This window comes from Chenopodium album, chromosome 19 (genome assembly GCF_948465745.1).
Source record: "Chenopodium album chromosome 19, dcCheAlbu1.1, whole genome shotgun sequence".
In the NCBI taxonomy this organism is placed as follows: domain Eukaryota; kingdom Viridiplantae; phylum Streptophyta; class Magnoliopsida; order Caryophyllales; family Amaranthaceae; genus Chenopodium; species Chenopodium album.
The window spans coordinates 17,227,073-17,246,419 of NC_137852.1; the positions used below are offsets into that span (position 1 = coordinate 17,227,073).

Below are 19,347 nucleotides of genomic sequence, written 5' to 3' on the forward strand. Positions count from 1 at the left end.
TAATAATATATCAAGCAACATAAGGATAAAGAATAATAATAATCATAATATTCATAATAATAATAACGATAATAATAGTCAAAATCATGTTAAGGCATAATAAAGCTTAAATATAATAGCAAGATCCTAGGCATGATACTAACAATATTAATAACAAATCCTAGCATGTCACTAAACAATAAAGATCAAAGCTTTAAACCTAACATGGTACTAACATGCTATTAGAAAGAGTAAAGCAGTAAAAGGCACCCTAAACATGATACTAGAGAGCATAAAATAACATCCTAACATGATACTAGGAATTAAATACATCCTAACATGATATTAGGAATCATAATAAACATGCTTTCTACATTGTGAAAGAAATAGGGAGTAAGCTAATCTACTTACTTTGAAGCCTCGTACCTCTTTCTAATAACAAAATACACAAGTTAGTAAACTTCAATGAAAATAATAAACAATAATTAAAGAATTAAATTGAAATTAAATTAAATAAAGTTTTGACTAGTTTTGGCCAAACCCTCAGAAATTATTAAACCTTGCACGTCTAGGGCGAAGGCAACTTCGAACTTGGCTAAGAGACTCTAAGTCTTGTGAATGCGGAATATTGTGTGTAAAAAGCTAGTTTAGAAAGAGAGAGAGAAAGAAAGCATATATTGCTTAGAGAAAGAATAGAGAGAATTAAGGAAGAATTGATGATAATTGAAAACAGGGATTCGGACCCTTTTTATAATGAAAATAGTTCGGAAAAACATAGAATCTGATAAGGAATAAAACTACACGCTGTCGCCAGGAATCGACTCTGTCGCGACGCGACAATGTCTGTCGCGAGGCGACAAGGTTTGTCGCGCGGCGACGGAGTCTGTCGCGCGGCGACGGAGTCTGTCGCGCGGCGACAGACTTGTCGTTTGGCGACAACCTGTATTAGCGCGTTTTCTTCACGCGGAATCCGATATTTAATCAACTTGATCTACGGAATCCGTACAGAAGATAAAATACGTATTTTTAAGATAATAAAATAATATTTTACTCCAAATAAAAAGTCTATTTTAAAATAATTAATTATTAAATCTAATAATATTAGAATTAAAAAGAATCTTCTAGAAACTTCCAGAAAATTATAATTAATCCTAATAATTTTAGGAATAATAATTAACATTGGGCCCTCCTCTAGATCATTAGGCCGTATTTAAATAATTAACCGGGCCCAGTTTAGTATATTGGACATAACTTCCTCAATATTTATCGGAATTGGGCTTATGATATATCGTTGGAAAGGTCTTTTCGAGCCCCATCCAACTACACTATTATTGGACCTTAATTATGGACCAAACTAAACTGGTTTGGCTATTTTCAAATAAATATAGTTATTTTCAAAAACAGAGAGAAGAGAATTTTAATTAAAACTAAACCGCAACACTTGACTTTCAACCACTTTCACCTAATCCGATAATGGTTCGACGTGAAAGGCATTCATCACTGGGTTTGGTTTTGGGGAGACACAAATGGGTGTCTACAATTACTGTTATTTTTTATATTTGTGCCAATACTTCGGTGATTTTGTCTTTGTAAACCATTACTTTGGTGCTTCTATTGAACCATCACTTCGGTGCCTTATTATGAGCCAATACTTAGGCGCTTTAAGCTAAGTGAGACGATCTTTTACCAAGTCGATCACTTAATGCATCTGCAATCAAGCTAACTAAATCATGTCAATTTGCTTAAAGGGGCTAAATGGCGTACCAAGGAACCCAAACTGCCAAAATAGGCCCACAAAGTCATAAGGAGGGGCCCAGCATTCTGTCGCCGCTCCAGCGTTGGCTGGAGACACCTGTCGCCAGCATTTGCTCCTGTCGCCACGCGATAGAGTCTGTCGCCTCGTGACAACTCTGTCGTTTGGCGACAGAATCGGGGTTTTAAAACCCGTTTTCTTCTTCATTTCCGCTGCTGCTCTGCTTCTCATACTTTCGCAAAAAATTCGATTCACTCGTTCTTGCTCATTTCTCAACCAAATTCGCTCAAACTTGTTACAAATCAAAGCTTTTCTCGTCTATTTTCCCGATCTATGTAAGTTTTGCTCAAACTCTACTCGGTTTTTGATGAATTACACGTTCTTGTTCATGAATTTTCGAAAAATTCGAAACTTACTTTGCTTAATTTGCTTTGTTCGTTGAATTTTATGCCTTGAATTTGTTTAATTATGTTTGTATATCACCTTGGGAGTATTTTGGGACTTGTTTGACTCAATTTGGTGAAGAAACGAACGATTCTTCATTGTTGGACCTCTTAAGGTCGTGAAGAACAATGTGGGTCGTTCTTTGCATTTTTACTGCTTTTGCTTGTACAATTTATCACAATATTCATCATATGTTTGCTAGAAATTGTTTATTTGCTTAAAAAAATGCTTCCATGCTTAGTTGAATTTTTGCTCTGTTTTAGTACTACGTACTCTGTTTTGCGAACATAGTATCATGCGACCTAGGCGAACCTTAGATACTGTAGAGCCTTAAATTTAATTACTTTCATATACTTTAGCATGGCTAGAAGACGTGGTTCTGGTTCTCGGTCGAGAGACACGCGTCGAGAGGACGAGCCCACCAGTGAGGGCGAGGACGTGCCTTCTACTTCCAGGCTGGGTCTCATGCCTGATTGGGATGAGCGCAGCTTGTTCTACGCGTCGGTTCATCATCTGTCAGAGCGAGTCCGACGAGGTCTTGCGATGACAGTCTACTCCTTTGTCGTTCGACGCCGGTGTTACTGTCTATTCGCCGGAGGTTCAGGAGTTGTTGGGGTCGATCGTCGTTCGGGCCTAGGCTGAGGCTCAGTCGGGACAGCTGAGTTCCCGATGTATTCGTCGCTGCACGCTAGCTGCAGCTTTTGAGGATGATGCTACCACCCGAGAGCAGCGGGTGCGCATCTTTGTGTTGATTCTGCTATCAGGGACGTTTTCCCCTGATCGAGGTAGTAGAGTACTTCTTTACTACCTGTCCGCTGTTCGCGACCTTCACTTGGTCGGGACATATGATTGGGCCAGTATGGCCTACGCGGACTTTCTTTACTATGTTTTCACTTGGTCAGGACTTGCTCAAATTCCAATAGATCTGTAGATGTTTGATGGAGCACTTGATACTTGGATATAAATAATCTCCTACAAAACAACAACAATAATAATAATAATAAGACTCTTATATTCAATTAAAAAAAAAAATATCAAATGAATTATTTATGGAAAATTATTATCAAAACAATAGAAATTACTATTGTAGTGAGTAAATAATGAAAAAAAAAATTCATCTAAAAAAGGCAAGATGGAGGTACCGTATAGTAGCAACATCACAAGAGTATAAGGAAGTAACATCAAAGGATCATAAATTTGTATAATCATAGATACTACAATATCAAAATACTAGCACAATTTCGCTAAGCTAGGATCATAAATTTTGATGCCTATCTTCGAGAAGAGCAAAGAGATTGAGTTTTTAATCGTATAATTAACTAAGCAAATTGCGAGTAAGCACATATTTACAACACAAAGATCAAGTTTCTTGATTATCCATTATACCATATAAAGTAGTACTTGAACAATATTAAATAAATATGTAAATCACTAGCATGCATATATGAGCTTCTTAACACCCTGCAAATTCCAAGGCCTTTTTTAGCATATGCACACACATAAAAATACATAATTCAAACCACCTAAGTATGATCTTTGGTCTGACATCCAACTCAGCAAGCAAAGGTATTTTAAGTTAACTAGTATATATTCCCAACAATCACGCTGCTTATCTCTAGTTTGTTTACTTTATTTAGAACTTTAATAATATAATACACCATTTCAAATTCTTCAATCACATGTAACAATGTAAAAAATGAAAAAGAGAAATGGAATGTAACATGTAAAATGGAATAACATACCTGTTCATAATCTTAAATAATATAGTTTATGGATCATTTGTAGTTGTTGAAACGATAGCTTTTGCAATAATTTCCGGAGTCAAGCTAGGATCTTTTTGGCGTAGTTGTGCAAGGGCTGATATTACTTCATCAAGAGTTATATTTCCTTGTTGATTTTCAATATCCATGCGTATCTCTTGTAGTTTTAAGGTCTTAGATTCAAGCTCCTTTGTTTTCCTCTCTATTTCAACTTCTTGTGGAGCATGAACTTCTTTTTCCTTGGCAAATTCTTCAATTTCAGCATTTATATCCTTTTGAACATCAACAGTTACAGCACTTTTGATACACTCCATGACCTCTTCTGGTAGAATCAAAGAGGTACCAGGTCCTTTATCTTTTCGCTTCTTACGATTGGCACCAAGGCCTTGTAATAATTCTGTACCTCGACGTGCATTTCCCATAACTTCATCAAATGGATCCTTAACAGGTTCACCACTCTGATCATCTTGAGAAGCTTCCAATTCCCTCATTGCTTGCTATAACAATTATTAAAAATTATAGGTGACAAAGTATACGATAAATTTATTCATTAAATAAATTAATAGGAAAAATATAGTATTTACTATCTTCTGTTGTGTATCATCATAAGGTCGATCATAAGTTCTTCCCTCCTTTCGTCGTCGAGTCTCTTCAAACATTCTTCTTTTTGATGGTGCCACACCATCTTTTCGTAGCTAATAAATAAACAAAAATAAATATATAAACAACATAGAATCCATGAAGTGAAAAAATTGTAATATATGTGGAATGTATATATTTCGCACCAACTGCTCATGTTTCATGGCAAAGGAAACAGGACCATTTGTATGTATGTTGTCTTGTTCACGCCGATTTTCAGAATTCTGCAAACTGGTTTTCTACATAAAATAAAAACGGATAAGCATAAAAGTCAAGACAAATTTAGAGAGTTCCTAATTGTTCAGTTATACCTTTGCTATTGTTGTTCCCCAATAAGCTAAAAGTGTTTTGTAATGAGCTTCAGGCACTCTTTCAGGAGGATGCTTTAATCTCTCTTCATAGGTGTCATACATATAATAATGATCCCTTTTGAGGCGACATTTGAATCCTCTCCAAGATTGATCAAGAGTCTCCATTACCTAATCCTTAGCTTCAATTGGAAGGATGTACTTGCTCTAAAATAAAAGGTTAGGTTTATGTTATAAAATACAGTATTGAAATACATATAAAAGTAAACTTATGTTATACACTCAAAACATTACAAATGAGAGAAAAGAACACTTACATTCACAAATTCCCAAATTTTCTCCTTATTTGGAACTTTTTTCCAATTTGTGTATGTCAAGGGAGCCCAATTGTAATCATGAGCAATAGTTCCTAAGAATCTAGTTAGCTCTTTCCTTGCCTTTTCAGGCCCGATAGGTTGTCCTTTGTCATTACAGTAGATAGTTACGCGATCTTCCCATTTGCGAGCATGGACATCAAACAAATTTGTAGGACCTCGCCCTTTCTTCTTAGGAACTTTTATCCAAGTAAAAACAGAATAATTAATTCATAAGAAATTTGAAGATAAAAATAAAGATTACAATCACAACTTTATTAATGCAATTACATGACATAGAAAAGTTCATAAGTAAACATGTGACAAGCATTCAATAGTTTTTTAGGCATTAACTAGATCAATTTGACAACTAAATTTAAAGAATTGCAATATGTTTTTGTATTGTATAATTCTAGAGAACTGTGAAACCAAGTCTTATGCATCAGCAGGCCCTACATCAACAGCAGCAGAGCCTGCGTGCACTAGCGGGGTCCCCTTGATCAACACTAGCAGTCACATATTGCCTTGTGCAGCAACAGCAGCTTCCAGAGCAAAACTGTACTCAAATAACTTCAACCCGTACATAGTTATGTTTGATAGTATAATGGTAATTAGCTAGCAGTTTGTTCATTGTTTACTGGTAATTATTACTAATACGATAAGAAAAAAAGCAAATTATAGAAGGAGATTATAGAAAGCTCTCTAACCTTGGATTGCATGAATAAAAAGGTTACAAGACCATAAGATTTTTCATGATTTTAAAAAAGGGGAGGAGTATTGAATACAAACCTTGTGCGGAAACAGATTCTCCTTGGCTTTCTAGTGGAATAATGGTCGAAAGCGGGCGCTTAGAATTTTGTCGAACAGGTAGATGGATCATAACATCAAAGAATGCAAGAGGGAATATCATTTCAAATTGACAAAGTATATCGACAACTTCAGAAGCTAACCTATCTAATTCTTCGAGATCAACAATTTTACTACATATACCATGAAAAAAGTTCCCCAATCTAGTCAAAGGTACTGCAACATTTTTTGGCAATGTCTTCCTAACGGAAACTTGAAGCAAGTGATGCAATACGACGTGAGCATCATGAGTTTTGTAGCCTGAAAAATTCCTTTCTTTTGATGCATACCCATAAGGTAACTTTGTTTCCTTAAGAACTTTGAGAAACAAATCCTTCTTTGTATTACTCATAGAATAAGGTGCTGGTGGAAATAGCATGTGGCTGCCATCTTCGGATGGATAAGGTTGGAGATGTGGTTTTATGCCAAGATCCAACAAATCCAAACGTGCCTTATTGTGGTCTCTAGTCTTTCCTGGAATATCTAACAAAGTGCTAACAATATTATCGAAGAGATTTTTCTCGATATGCATGACATCTAAATTATGACGACATTTAATATTAGACCAATAAGACAGTTGAAGAAAGCATGATTTCTTTTTCCATGGACCTTTACCACCTCCACCTTTACTGTTCTTCCCAAAATCATTTTCAAAGTTTTCTAATTCATTCATCAAATCATTACCATATAATGGAGAAGGTGCACACCTATCCTCTACTTTCCCATTAAATGAATTTGTATCTTTCCGCCAAGGATGATCCATATCAAGATGCCTTCGAATATCCATGTAAAAATTATTTCTGCTGTGATACAAGTATTTAGGTTCCACATCATGGTTACAATTAGGGCATGCATAATTTCCTTTAGTAGACCATCCAGACAACATGGCATAAGCCGGGAAATCATTTATTGCCCCCATTAATGCAGCATGCAATTGAAATGATTGTTTTTTAGATGCATCATAAGTCTCAACCCCAAATTCCCATAATTCCTTTAATTCGTCAATTAGTGGTTGCAAAAAAACATCTATATCATTTCCAGGGGACTTAGGGCCAGGAATTAACAAAGACAACATAAAATATTCCGGTTTCATGGAAAGCCAGGGTGGAATGTTGTAATTAATTAACACAACAGGCCATGTGCTGTGAGCAACACTCATAGTTCGAAATGGATTGAATCCATCACTAACAAGAGCTAAACGTACATTTCGTGCTTCATTTTTAAAGGCAGGATATGATGAATCAAAGTCCTTCCAAGATTGGGCATCTGCCGGATGTCTAATTTTGTCATCTTTTATTCGGCCTTTATCATGCCAAACCATTTGTTCAGCTGTTTTTAAACACATGAATAATCTTTGCAGTCTAGGTTTTAAGGGAAAATGTCTTAAAACTTTGGCAGGAACATTTTTAGACTTCCACCTAGATGTACCACACTTAGGACAAACATCAGCTCCTTCAAATTCCTTTCTATAAAGAATACAATCATTGGGACAAGCATGAATTTTTATATAATCAAGACCTAAATTCTTCACTATATTCCTAGATTCATTAAATGATTTAGGAAGTTCAGCCATTGGAAATGCCTCTCTTAATAGCTCTAAAAGATCTCCAAAGGCTACATTGCTTAAGCCATTAAGGCACTTAAAGAGAAACAAACGAATTATGAAAGATAATTTTGAGAAGGTTTTACAGCCTGGATATAACTCTTTCTTTCCTTCTTCCACTAAATGAAAAAACTTTCTAGCCTCCTCATTTGGCTCACTTTCAACCTCATGATCTCTATTTAGACCTTCACTGACATCTATAAAAGTATCATGTAGTAAGCCATCAATATCATCATGTGTACTTTGATTATTTACTTCATGCACATTTTGCCTATCATTACTTGTAAAAGAATATCCCTCCCTTTGCAAGACCCACTCCTTGAATCCCTTCACAAACCCATTAATAATCAAATGATCATACACGTCATCTCTAGAATGGCAAAAACGCCTCGAACACGTTTTACAGGGGCAAAATATTTGATCTCCAATGGCGTCCTTGGCAAAAGACTCATCAAGGAAAAAATTCAACGCAACTTTAAAGTCCTCCGAACTTCTAGGATAGTTCATCCAATTATGATCCATAACTTAATTTATGTCAATCCCTAAATTACACAAGCAAATAAATTTAGAGATCTATCTATATTATGAAATGAAAGAATAGACTTGTTAGATATTAATTGGAAAAATATACAGTGCTAAAGTTGAAAATAGAAATCTCAAGCAAATACATATAAAGATCATCAATGATAGCTAAATACGTACACATATTAGTTATAAAGTTATGTATATATATACCATAATCTAGTACATATAAAGTTATGATTATTAAGATCAAAAGTTATATATAAGAAGAGAATAATTAGTTTTACACACTAACTAGACTAAATGTTACAAAGTCTTTAGATAAAACTTCAAATAATAAGAAACCACTAACTATGAATTAAAAGTTAGGTAGACATGATTCCATTTCATAATAATTCCCGACTAATAAGAAATTTGCTACTAGTCTATAAGGAACACTTACTTGGCATCACAATCTCTAGCTTATAACTATCTTTAGGTTCACATATGCTTAATCTCTTTAAAATATAAGATTGATAAAGTAAAATCATACTCTCTAAAATCTTTATTATTTGTGCACTATCAAATTTAACTTTAACTCACTTTGTAATGATTCTTCACATCATCTTGTCTGGTTGTCCTGATATAGTTTCAGTTATGTGATTCAATTCTAATGGATAATGAATAAAATCTAAACTTTACGTATCACACTAAATAAGTTGTAATGTTGTAACAAAAGTTCACTTTATTGCAATGCTTATGTTACTGGGAAAGTCATGTTCTTTAAGTGGCATTAATTAGTGAAGTAGTGGTTAAGTTAGTTGTAATCATATGCTCACAGGTAGATATTTATAAATTTCTAGTACTTCTTACGAACTAGTTTCTATATGGAGCGTACTTCTTAATTTTCCAATTTCCATATAATTGTAGATTTTAAGATATGATAAAAATAGAACTAATAAAAGGAAAAGGGATGATCATCATGCGTTTATGATGTGATTATAACTATTGCTTAACACAAATAATTACACCAATACAACTTTAAGTTTGAGAATCATTTTTATTTAAAAATGAGAATAACTTATTTAAACTATAGCCTTTCAACTAATGAACATCAAGCTACTTATTGTGAAATATGATTCTGATTATTTGAGAGACAAGCCCTTGGTGGAACTTTTGTGTAACCATCTAAGGTAATTCCTGACATTGTATTAAAAGAGAAAGATATACTTAAATAGGGAAAATGAGGTACACAAATTTAAAAGAGTTTTGGGCAATTCACTCGTACAACACACAGTTCCTTTTTTTTAACAAAGAACAAAAAAATTAAAAAAAAATAAAAAAAAAATCACAAACTAGCAATTATGAGCAAGTGGAAACTGACTATTACTATTAATCTTTCCCAATCTAGAAATTATAAGCAGGGTCACAATCTAGAGTATAAAATTAACCAACATGTCTAACAATCCCAAAAATTCTGTAAAATTATGCAAGTAATTTCTCTTTTGTTGATCTAATACTAACCAGCCACATGCAAATCACCAAGAAAACACATTAATTTACAAGAAAAACAAAATCTACGGTAAATCATAATCAATCTATAGGATTAAATTGAATTATATGAACTCTCATAATCAAATTATACAATTCCCCAATTTACGAAACCCTAAACCCCCTGTTCAATACCCATAAGTTCCAACTACATAATTGTGATATCAAAATCAAATTGCAGATAAGTTATTCAAGAAAACATCAATTTAAACAACTAAATTACATACTAACCTTGTTCACTAGTGTTGAGAGCAAACACCGAATTGACGACGAATTTTGATAATGAAAGAATTTCAAACTCTGATTCAAGCACTTTCAACCCGCCTACAAAGAACTGTAATCGGACTTGAAACGAAAAGAAACGGGGTTTGTGAATTATGTGCAAAATTAGAGAGGGATGAGTTGTGGGGGATGAACAGGGGGAATTGAAACGAAAAGAAAGGGTTTGTGAATTAGGAAAAGAAAGAGGTTTGTGAATTAGGAGAGGGTTTGTGAATTATGAAAAGTAAGAGGGAAACTAAAAAAATTAGACCGCTTAAATTAATTGAAAATTTTCATGTTCCCCAGAATTTTCATGTACCAAAAAAAAGACCGCTTAATCACTACCGAGTACTCCGTATTACTTATTTTTATTTTTCAAATTAGAAATTATTTAATTAATTAATCATTAATATCAACTTGCACCCTCTTTGTTAAACCGTTGCCAAATAATATCTTTTACTTATTCATTAAAAGCGTTGCCATTTTTTTTCTCTATAGCAACAGATTTTAAACGAAAATGGTTAGTTATATCAGTAAATTAAAAACTGTTGCCACATGTCTACTTATAACAACACTAATAAAACTGTTGCAAAAATGTGTGTTGCTATAGCCCTCTTTTGTTGTAGTGTCCTTCACCTTAACCTTGATCTTGTACCTCTTGTTTTTGGGAGTTAGCTTATCAAGAGGCACATATTGAGGTTTCATCTAGTTCATTTACATATAAGAAAAGGTTATTCTATAGCATTTAACAATCTTATAAGTGCTATAGAGTTATTTAACTTGAGAATATTAGTAGACATTGTTCTAAAATGTTGATATATTTTGTTCACAAAACAAGGCATATAAGTTGTATTGTGCATTTTAACAAAGAAACATGTTTTTTTACATTTGCTAAATAATAATACAAAATTAGGGTAATCAACTCAAAATGCTATATTTTTATGAAATGTGTAACACATATATGATCAAAATTGAAAAAAATAAAAGGATGTAGATATATTATCACTTTTATTTAGGCAAGTAAAATACAAGCTAAGAAGCACTAACTTTCTGAATTAGCAGTATAACATAAGCTTAAGTTTCACAAATAAGCCCAATAATGTAATAAAAAAGCATCCCATAAACTAACAGTGAAGTTTATCTTTTTTCCATAAATATAATTCACCCTAAACAGCACTAAATTTGTTCAATATAGCAATAATAATTAAGTGTCTTTTTTTCAAATAAAATTAGCAATGTTATTGGTCAATTTCAAATATATTAACTGTCAAGGTGCTGAGAACATAATTAGAGTGACAGACATGTGGTTTGTTATAAGAATTATATAAATATGTATTAGCAAGGTAGGAATCTTAGATATAGACTTGTAACATAATATTAAATGAAAGGAAACATGCTCAAAGCTAAAAACAGAACAAGGCCAGTAGATTAACCAAATTATAGTCCAAAAATATCTCTTAACACTAAATATAGAAGTTTTATGATAACAAGAAGTGCAGCTAAGAAACTTATAAAGTAATAACAGTTATCACCATTAATTAAGACATGCTATTTATTAAAGATATGTAAGAAGTAAATTCTGTAAAGAAATGAAACAAGAATATTAATGCACATACCTTAATAATCGAAAAGTATGAGCTGCCAGCTGCAGAGATACTATTTTTTAAGAGAGAAATGAGATAAGCATTTGAGGGAAGAAGGTTCTTTTAAATAGAACAAGGACAGCACATGAACTCACATTTTTTAAAGAAGAAAATGCTCCTCATTGGCTGAGAATTCTTAATGTGTATTGTCCAGTGGAAATAAGCTTACCATGATGACAGTTGGTTAACCAATAGATAATTCACTGCTGAAATTTTATTGGAACTTATGAATATTGTAAAACTTCTTGGCTAACTTATCTATTAATTCTTGGAAGTGTAACAATAGCTTTTCTAAAACTGAAATTTTTTAAGCTAAATATTTATTTAACATAAATTGCAAAAGGCATTTTTTAAAGTGTTTTTTAGGAGATCATCAAATATATCTCTTTTGCAAATTAGCCTCCTATCATTAAATATATATAGTCTTATATAGCACATTGTATGCTAAGAAAAAAATATATATGTAATACGAAAATGAAAATTGATTTATATATATGATAATAATCAGGCCACATATAAACTAATCGCAACCAATGCATTGTTATGCATACAAACAAGGTCACAAAAAAAAACAACATGTTCACAGAACTTCCTGTGGTAAATAACAAGGGTAAAAAAGGTGTTGTTATAAAATAACAACCAAAGGAAGAAATCAAAAAAAACTTGGCTGACCAATGTATTTTCATGCCAAAAAGGATTACTGCTATTCCACATAGTCTGCAAGTGTTTGACACAATGTCAAATGAGAAGCATGCATCACCAATGCTTGGAACAACTGCAGGAAAAAGAAACAAATATAAGGTTCTATATAATATAGTAATTCTTAGACAAATTACTCTAGATACATGTGTATAACATTGCACACCATAAATTCAACCTTATTTAGAATTGCTTTAGTTAGATGATATTGGCTAGCCTCAAAACCTTATAGGACACAACATTTCGAACAGCTGATGATGAGACAGAATCAGATTGCTGAGTTGTATACACTGTCACTTCTTTAGACTTTTTTGCACGTGAGAAAGCAACATACAGCTGACCATGTGAGAAACATGGCTTTGGGAGGTATACCAAAACACGACTTAGAGTCTGCCCTTTAGACTTATTTATAGTCATAGCAAAGCTGAGCTTTAGAGGAAATTGTTTCCGTTCAAACTGAAAAGGGTACTTGTAAGAAGTTGAAGGCCTTAAATTCACACGTGGAACAAAATAAAATGTTCCTTTATAATGACCATTAGCAATTTCACAAATAATTGAATTAGGAAGAAAGTGCCTACAAATAAGGCATGTACCATTACACATCCCTTTAGATGGTGCCTAATTACGCAACAAAATTACAGGATTGTTAACTTTAAGCACAAGTTGATGCGGGCTCATCCCTCCTGGGCAAAGTGTGTTCAGAAATTCTGTTGGATAGAGGCTGCAATTATCATCAAGGATTGAATCATAGCTTAGATAGACAGTAGGTGTGCCCGGAAACTGTTCAATTAAATGATCATTTATGGAATCAACTTCCTCATTCATTGGTGTGAGGATTTCTCTTTCATTGAATATGCCACTATCAAATTTTGCATTCGAAATTTCTGGGAAAATCATTGCAGTTAGCACAGAAACTGAATCCTCATTTGTAACTATATTTTGAACTATGTGTTCAGGTAGCTGCACATTAGCACTTTCATCTGATTGTAATTGGCCATTGCCCAAAGCCAGCAGAAAAGCTGAATAAGCTAAGTCTTTCTTAGCTCTGACGTTCTCTGTTAACCGAAATTTGACTAAAAGGGGCCAAATGTAAGAGCTGACAACACTAACACCAACAGCCTCTTTTTGTGAACGACGGGGCAAAATAGGCAAAACTTGTCTAAAATCTCCAAAGACAATTACTTTGCCACCAAATGGCTGATCATGATGGCTGAGATTGCGCAACAATAAATCCAATGATTCTATATTCTCTTTACGAGCCATAGATGCTTCATCCCAGATTATCAGGGCAGCAGCTTTGATTAGAGCAGCTAAGCTTCCCTGTTTTGGGACATCACAAGCCAGTGACACCTCTAAATCAAGTGGAATTTTAAATCTGGAGTGAGCTGTTCTGCCAGAGGGAATATTAGAAGCAGCAATACCTGATGTCGCTGTTGACAGCACAATCTTGCCTGCCAACACACTTCAGCATATAAAGCATTATAGAGAAAATGTCTTGCCTGTTCCACCTGGCCCATCAACAAAAAAACAACCAGGTTTCTCTGCATTGACATAAGCCATTATGCTATTGAATGCACTTGCTTGAGCTTCATTAAGTTTCTCTCGACAATCAATGCATTCAGGAGGAATTGGTGCTTCAAGTGCATCTTCAATATCCTTTGTGATGCGTATTTCATTACTATCTTCTCCAATCAAATGGCCTAAGCCAAAATCCTCCAATGTCTTTCCCATGGCTTCTAAGTTTTTCTCAACATCTCTTACTATTAACTTCATTACTTTTTCTAGCTGGTTGGGATTTTGATATGCAAAATCTTCAGAGAGTGAAGTATAAAACTGCAACTAGAGAGCATTTGGGTTACTTGGTTGACAAAAGATCAAGAGAGTTGCAAATAGCTGCCTCAATGTAGAAGGCATTTATGCTTCTGATGCTTCCTGCAAACATGATGTCACTGCACTGTCTTGGTGAAATAACCCGACCTTGATTGCAGCTTCCTGGAAGGTAGGGTAGAGCACACCATCTATACTCCTAAGATGAGAAAATGAGACAGGACTAACTTTGCCAAGCAATAAACGTAAGAAGAAGCGTTCCCCTTCTGACGGGCTAACAAAAGCCATGCGGCCAACATTTTTTTTTTTGTAACTTCTTTTAATCCATATTTTCTTGCTAGCTTCCCACCTATTATGTGCAATCATTTTAGGGTACCGATACCCTGTGCCCCCAGGAATGCTTGCATTTAGCTTAAAGAATTCTAGCAAAGCAGTAGTACTTCTCTTTTCATCATGCACAACAGAACCAAGCTGCTCATGAGACCTCATATATATAGTTTGCATATTTGGTAGATGCACTGGAAGAAGCTGCACAGAAGGAGTCATCTCAAAGAGATCAATTCCAAATATTCGCCAAGCCGCCTCACATGGTGATACCCATCTACCAGCTTGAAAAGCATCAATTTCATCAACAACTTGATTTTGTTCACCAACAACATTAAAAGATACACGATCATGACCTTTGTATACATATTTGTATAGGTATTTGACTGCTTGAATAGTTGAACAAACTTCTAAATTTAGATGGCAGTCAAATAGCATAGATAAATATGGATTATAAGGTATAACCCAACGATTATCAAGGTTAGCACCGCGAATTCTTACATGCTCACTAGTATTCCTTCTTTTGTACATGGGAAAACCATCTTCATTTGTGGTAGTTTCCTCTAAATATGGCTTAGGGTAGCTGTACTTACAAAGACCTTCATTGCCATGGTTTTTTTTTATACAAGCACTTTTAGGATTTAAATTGCCACATGGACCATGCATCATGTGACCAAGAACAATTTTGCGCAACTGAGGACATTCAGTTGAAGGGATTTCAGTAGCAACAAACTTATCATAATCAGAAGGCCCCTTTAGCTTGTATGCATCTTCCAATATAATTAAAAAGTGAGCATGAGGTAAACCCCTCTTTTGAAACTCTACAACATATACCATAGCTGCAACTTTCCCAAAAACCAAGTCTTCCATTATTTTTTTCTTCAGAGCTATTAGTTTTGCTCTGAAAATCCGAGCAACAATGTCTGGCCGATCACATGCAGCTTCCCCAGGAGCTAACTCAGCAGTGATTTCAGGCCATTTAGCATTACACGTCATTGTTACAAACAAATCAAGTTTGCCAAAGCGCTGCACAAGGGCCATTGCATTTAAGTACCTTCGCTTCATATCTCGTGGACCACCAATGAAGGTTAGAGGCAATATCACTCGGCGGCCAATGTTGTTGGCACTTATCTCTCCATCTTCAACTGTATCCAAAATACCTTGGTACATACATATCAATTGTCTGCTGATTTCGCCTAAAAAAATCAAGTCTTGTGTTCTCAATTTTAACATACATATCCACAATATACTGCTGGAAACATCGACCCCCTCGAAGCAGCATACTCCCTGACCTTATCTGTATCTTATAGGCATAGTATTCCCGAGGAAAAAAATGCCTTTTAGAGGTACCTGAACTATCTGCTGCACCTGTATGCAGACAACAAAATGGCAATCACTTTAGCTATTTAGATATGCAAGAGTATGAGACAACATAATTTGAAATAACTATAAGTAAACACGTACGTTTTGCTTCTTCTGCCAATAGGTCCTCTTCAGTATGAACAGCACAAGAAGAAGCAGGATTAATTTCCATCATAGCCTTTTTCTGTGCACTAACATAATCCTTCCTGAGACCCTATGTCCAACCACAATCACCACTTGGAAATAAAAGAGGATACTGCAGTGGATCATAACATCCATAATAGTGATATATTCTATGAGGCACAGTGGATTTCCCTGGCACAACTATGTATGGGTTGTTAGATTCACTGGAAGACGCGCTCTCAGGCCATATAGCAGCCACTTCATCAGTTGAAGGGGCATTATACACGCGCTGATCCAAATTTGTGCTCTGATTGATGATTATTTGTGTAGTCTCAGTTACAGTGAGTTCTCGTAAGGATCTAAAAAAACGAGCATATGGATTTACACTCATAACACCCATTTAAAAAATTTACTATGTCTTCCCTCACTTCAGAGAAAACCTCTATCCTTCGTGTAGCCTCATAATGTGCATCATAAAAATAAAGCAGCAGGTATTTAGGCACTTCATTGTCAGGCAGCAAATCTGGCAAGTGATGATAAATCTGACCATGTAATAAGAAAACAAAGATCCCTTTATCAGAGCTAACATTTGTTTTCCCTCCAAGCGAGCAAAATGCAAACAAATTATTATACATGCGAGCATATTTTCTGAAATGCAATGAGTCTTCATCATTAGATGTGAAAAGGCGATGTAGCTCAGGAGGAATGCTATTTGTAGCAATTCTAATACTCCCATTGCCACAACAAAAGTGAAGCCATTCATACTGAAATTTCTTAGCACCACATTTAAGACAATAATTAGGTGCTTCCAACTGTAAAGAGGTCAATGGAAGGGGCTGACCGATTGCAGCAGCTGGTTCATCTAGAGAGTAGGATACTAAAATCATATACCTATCAACACTGAGAAATTTCAAGTTTAAAAACTAAAAATACACTTACTATTTTTTTTTTGCTTAGGCTTGTTTTGGCTGCCTTTAACCCTCCCTTTTTTCTTCATAGTGTTTCTCAGCGCACCCTGTGCACTAGTTTCACCATATTCACTATATACACACAGATCAGCAAAGAAGTTAGTGCAGACATGGCTATTAAAATAAAAATAAATGTAGTCCTATATTTAAGGCTTCACAACCTTACTGAATTAGCTCCTGAAAGATTTGTTGTTGTCTGTAAAGTACCACAAATAGTAGTTCTTGCTTCTATTAAGGAGTCCAAAACAAAATTGTTAGCAAATGTTTGGAAATTTTTAAACATAAGAAAATGCCAACTATTTACCTTTTTTTTCCCCTTAGTTTGTTTTGTATTTTTTTTTAGAAGATTTTGCTTTTGGACCTAAATTCTGTGGCGCTTCCTGTGCTCTATCTTCAGCAAGCTCACTAAATATATAAATGTAAGAGCAAACCCTCTCAGCAAAATAATTTCATAGCATAGAATTCTGAAGATAGGTTTAGAACACAAATTCTAACCTAGCTGTAACTGAATCAGAAAGAGCATCAATTGCTCGTGAACGTTTGCTAGAACGTTTCCTAACATAGTCTGCATTTCCAGGCTCCTTACCTGGAAACCCAAGCAGTTAAATATTAGTGACAATTGCACTGGCCATAATAGTATTAAGTGCAAATCAATCCTAGGATAAAATCTACGCCAATGTGAACAGTCTTTCTCTTTTCTTTTTAAGCTAAAATAGTTTTCCAACTCCTTAGCTGAAATGTACATACTCATTTAAATTATCACGTGTGCCTAAATTATTTCCTGTACCAATACCATATATAAGCAACACCTGCAAATAAAATAATGGTTCATGCTTAGTAAATCTAATTAAGCATTGATTATATAACTTACAAATGACATATAAGAAATAGCAACAAGCCAACTGAAATATATACCAAACATAACACCAGGAAGTTCATTTAATTTAAACAAACATAATGTAGTACATAGAACATTGCTGCTGCAAATGAGCTATTACACCCCATGATCTAATAAACTTAAACATATAAAAGATAATAAAAACTACTTATACATCGACAACCCTAGAGACACAAAATATTTAAGCAGCAGCATAACCCTAAGAGTCTAGATAAGTTAGGGATACAAGAACTCCTATCTAAAACTTCCTACGCTTAAAAATTGTCTCGAAGTCAGTTGGGATTGGAACAGATATAGCACTTGGGATTGAAGCAGGATGTGCTCTAGGCCGGTTACTAAAAGAAGAAGAGGCTTTTGGCTTGCGAGGGGCAGCTGGAGGCAATGCAGGTTTTGGGATCTTGTTTTCACCAGACTTGGGTGTCAGCAGTCAGCTTCACCAAGGAAAGGAGCTAGATGCAGATCTCCTTGCTTGCCTAGAACACGTTCCCTTATAGTCATGTAGCTTTCTCTAGCTAATGAGCATTTGATACCAGAGTAAACAGCATTGCCATAGTTCAGGTCCACTATGTCCACATTGTAAAAAGCACGTAGGAACTTCACACCTCTCCTTGCAGCATCTTGCTTCGCACCCTTACAAGTCTCATTCAAAGAGCTACAAATGCACTCCATTCCAACACTAGAAGGAGTATATATTATCAGCCAAGACACCCATTTATGTGCAGCAAGCTCAGATGTTTCTATGCTAGAAACCCTAGCCTTAATTGCCACTGCAATGACACGGAGAACATCAATGTAGTCAATGGTGATTCAGTTGGCACTTTGTTTTTTGATTGGAATTGCAGGCCACTTAGTTCGACCATTCACTGTGGGCTTATTCAGTGATTCCAAGGAAATGCGCTTCATTTCATACAAGAAGGCACACTGATCCAACTTGTAGATATTCTCTGAAGTGATGTCAATAATATGCAACCCATACTGAGCTCTCAGGAAGCGAACAGTTTGCTTTGCAGCATTTTCACGAGAAGCATCCAGTGTAGCAGCAACACCATCTTCAAAGATGTAAGGTGACAGGATACAATCAGTGACCAACTTTAAGTTCACAGCATTCCCATCATCACCTGCAAGGGAGTAGGTTGGAACAGGCAACCTCAAGAACCCGACCACCTGGTTCAGCAAACTCTGGAAGGAAATAATTACTTTGAGTGGTTCTGACCCCATAACCTGTGCGGACGATTAATGCATCACATCAGAAGGCATTCTACAGCAGGAGCCAGGTAGAACCAATGATAACCTTATATTGCAGCTCCAACATCTCATGCTAATCTTAAAAGAAACTACATCTCTAACCAACAAAAACCTCCTAATAACCATAAGACACAAGGGCATACAATTAAAGCCAAGGCCAACAATTTAGGGATACATGCTTTAATAACTAACAATTCAATTAACAACAACAACCACATGTATACCAAGACAACAATATGTACCTAGACAACCAACAACTA

The 19,347-nt window shown here is 35.0% G+C and overlaps 3 protein-coding genes across 3 annotated transcripts; all 3 read right to left on the reverse strand.

The window, feature by feature from the left end:
• Window positions 1–5,054: 5,054 nt before the first annotated feature.
• On the reverse strand, window positions 5,055–8,207 carry LOC145594118 (uncharacterized). Its single transcript, XM_081650453.1, has 3 exons — window positions 6,026–8,207; window positions 5,201–5,436; window positions 5,055–5,090 (listed from the first exon to the last, which is right to left on the reverse strand). The coding sequence occupies exons 1-3, from the start codon at window positions 8,205–8,207 to the stop codon at window positions 5,055–5,057; spliced, it is 2,454 nt and encodes an 817-aa protein (XP_081506579.1).
• A 4,137-nt stretch (window positions 8,208–12,344) lies between these two features.
• Window positions 12,345–14,113, reverse strand: LOC145594119 (uncharacterized). The gene is made up of 4 exons (XM_081650454.1): window positions 13,840–14,113; window positions 12,980–13,791; window positions 12,566–12,796; window positions 12,345–12,416 (listed from the first exon to the last, which is right to left on the reverse strand). Exons 1-4 carry the CDS (start codon window positions 14,111–14,113, stop codon window positions 12,345–12,347), a joined length of 1,389 nt encoding a protein of 462 aa, XP_081506580.1.
• A 141-nt stretch (window positions 14,114–14,254) lies between these two features.
• Window positions 14,255–19,060, reverse strand: LOC145594120 (uncharacterized). Its single transcript, XM_081650455.1, has 8 exons — window positions 18,700–19,060; window positions 18,316–18,609; window positions 17,440–17,530; window positions 16,390–16,876; window positions 16,158–16,283; window positions 15,956–16,067; window positions 15,842–15,859; window positions 14,255–15,687 (listed from the first exon to the last, which is right to left on the reverse strand). Exons 1-8 carry the CDS (start codon window positions 19,058–19,060, stop codon window positions 14,255–14,257), a joined length of 2,922 nt encoding a protein of 973 aa, XP_081506581.1.
• Window positions 19,061–19,347: the final 287 nt, after the last annotated feature.

What these genes read in the sequence shown, in the direction of transcription:
- LOC145594118 (XM_081650453.1), bottom strand. Translation starts at nt 8,207, where the DNA reads ATGGATCATAATTGGATGAACTATCCTAGAAGTTCGGAGGACTTTAAA. An exon ending in AGAATCTGTTTCCGCACAAG is followed by an intron (nt 5,437 to 6,025) that starts GTTTGTATTCAA and finishes CTTGGATAAAAG; the next exon opens with TTCCTAAGAAGAAAGGGCGA. An exon ending in AAATTTGGGAATTTGTGAAT is followed by an intron (nt 5,091 to 5,200) that starts GTAAGTGTTCTT and finishes CTTTTATTTTAG; the next exon opens with AGCAAGTACATCCTTCCAAT.
- LOC145594119 (XM_081650454.1), bottom strand. Translation starts at nt 14,113, where the DNA reads ATGAAGTTAATAGTAAGAGATGTTGAGAAAAACTTAGAAGCCATGGGA. An exon ending in TGATGGGCCAGGTGGAACAG is followed by an intron (nt 13,792 to 13,839) that starts GCAAGACATTTT and finishes GTGTGTTGGCAG; the next exon opens with GCAAGATTGTGCTGTCAACA. An exon ending in GAAATGTTGTGTCCTATAAG is followed by an intron (nt 12,417 to 12,565) that starts GTTTTGAGGCTA and finishes TTTTTCCTGCAG; the next exon opens with TTGTTCCAAGCATTGGTGAT.
- LOC145594120 (XM_081650455.1), bottom strand. Translation starts at nt 19,060, where the DNA reads ATGGGGTCAGAACCACTCAAAGTAATTATTTCCTTCCAGAGTTTGCTG. An exon ending in GAATAAGCCCACAGTGAATG is followed by an intron (nt 18,610 to 18,699) that starts GTCGAACTAAGT and finishes GTGTCATTGCAG; the next exon opens with TGGCAATTAAGGCTAGGGTT. An exon ending in CTGAAGTGAGGGAAGACATA is followed by an intron (nt 16,284 to 16,389) that starts GTAAATTTTTTA and finishes ATCATCAATCAG; the next exon opens with AGCACAAATTTGGATCAGCG.